This window comes from Schistocerca gregaria, chromosome 1 (genome assembly GCF_023897955.1).
Source record: "Schistocerca gregaria isolate iqSchGreg1 chromosome 1, iqSchGreg1.2, whole genome shotgun sequence".
Lineage (NCBI taxonomy): Eukaryota > Metazoa > Arthropoda > Insecta > Orthoptera > Acrididae > Schistocerca > Schistocerca gregaria.
Genome location: NC_064920.1, coordinates 1,118,111,441 through 1,118,113,083, shown reverse-complemented (window position 1 = coordinate 1,118,113,083; position 1,643 = coordinate 1,118,111,441). Strand labels below are relative to the sequence as shown.

General features: G+C 41.6%; 1 protein-coding gene across 1 annotated transcript; it reads left to right on the top strand.

Moving 5' to 3' along the window:
• Positions 1–238: 238 nt before the first annotated feature.
• LOC126283645 (ejaculatory bulb-specific protein 3-like) lies at positions 239–1,195 on the top strand. The gene has a single exon (XM_049982289.1). It carries the CDS (start codon positions 318–320, stop codon positions 711–713), a length of 396 nt encoding a protein of 131 aa, XP_049838246.1. The 5' UTR covers positions 239–317; the 3' UTR covers positions 714–1,195.
• Positions 1,196–1,643: the final 448 nt, after the last annotated feature.

The window sequence follows — 1,643 nt, the reverse complement described above, 5'->3', positions numbered from 1 at the left end:
AACAGTATTTGTGGGAGGAAGGCCAGTTGTGCTCCACAGACAGGAAAGTTCAGAGAGATAGAAGATTACGACATCTTGTCATTAGTGGGAACGCCACGCTGCTACACCTCAAGGTCTTCCTTTGCAATGTGATGCACGGAGATTACGGGAGTGGCCCTGCTAACACGGCCAGCCGGTTATTCATGTCCGGAAACTGAGGTTTCTACACCCGCCTCCGGCTACCTTTATAAGGGAGCAGAGCCCCTCAGGCCGGCAGTTGACTTCTGAAGTCCTCTTGTGCTCTTCCTACCCACGCTCCCTGACAGCTACCGGCAGAGATGTGGAAGGCCTTCACTCCTCTGCTCATTCTGGTGGTCGCCACTGCGGTACCACTGACTTCCGCCGACGAAGTTAAGTACTCCACCAAGTATGACAATGTGGACCTGGACGAGATCCTCAACAATGATCGGCTCTTCAACAATTACATGGACTGCCTGCTGGACGAAGGTGACGAACGATGTACCCCAGAGGGTAAGGAACTAAAGGGAGTCATTCCGGACGCCTTGCAGACTGAGTGTTCGAAATGCAATGAGAAGCAGAAAGCGAGAGTGGATAAGGTTGTCAAGTTCATAAAAGACAACAAGAAGGACTCGTTTGAGAAGCTGAAGGCCAAGTACGACCCCGACGGCACCTATTTCGAGCGCTACGAGCACCATCTGAAAGAACTTTCATAAGCGAGCTGCACCACAGAGAACACCAGACACCTAATTGGACGCCTTGTATTCCGCAAGGTCTCTTCAGGAGAAGTCACAAATCGATAACAACATTGATCATATTATGTTACTTAATGCCCTTACAAATGTGGTAACAATTTCCTTATGATACTTTCAGCTGCTGTTGTCAGTTTACTATGTCATGTATTAAGAATTTCCGCAGCGTCTTAAAATAACGCTGTCTCCGATGTTCTCAGACACTTCCTGAAATGTAAATACATCATACAAAATGTAAGTTTTATCTAGTTACTGTTGTTTGAATGGAAAATTTAAAGAGTGCTTGGTCATCTCTGTATTACCAAACAACTATTTCTAAAGAATGTAGCTGTTGTAGGTCACTTAACATTTATACTGTATTAGAAATTTATTTCGCATATTCTGTCGTCTATTTTGTTAAACTGTAGGATTGGTTGTAATTTGCTGCTTGAAATAAAGTTTATTTTTGTCATTACAACATTTCTTAATAATACATGACACACCAATGTTAAAAATAGAGAAATGGGTATGTTAATGTTGCTCAGCTTGCTTAGTGAGAAAGCTGAAAGTTGACCGCGGCTTTGGCAACAACAAATGTGCTTCATCTGCAGATGATATCAGTTAGTTGGTACCAAGCCAGTAGAGGATAAGAGCAAGAATTTATTTTTTTATATACTTTTTTTTTTACTTTTTGTTGGCTCTCTTGGTCAGGAGGGGTTCGATCATGCATTGTTGGTTTAGGAACATGTAGACATATGGACTACTTTTGAAGCGTATTTTTGAGCATTTACGTTAGCGAAATAATTAAATAATTTAGTAATGGGCAATGATCTTTAAAGTGTAAAGACTAAGAAATATATCTTTATGCTTATGATGTAGACTATAAACAATGGGGTAAACAATGACCACATACTT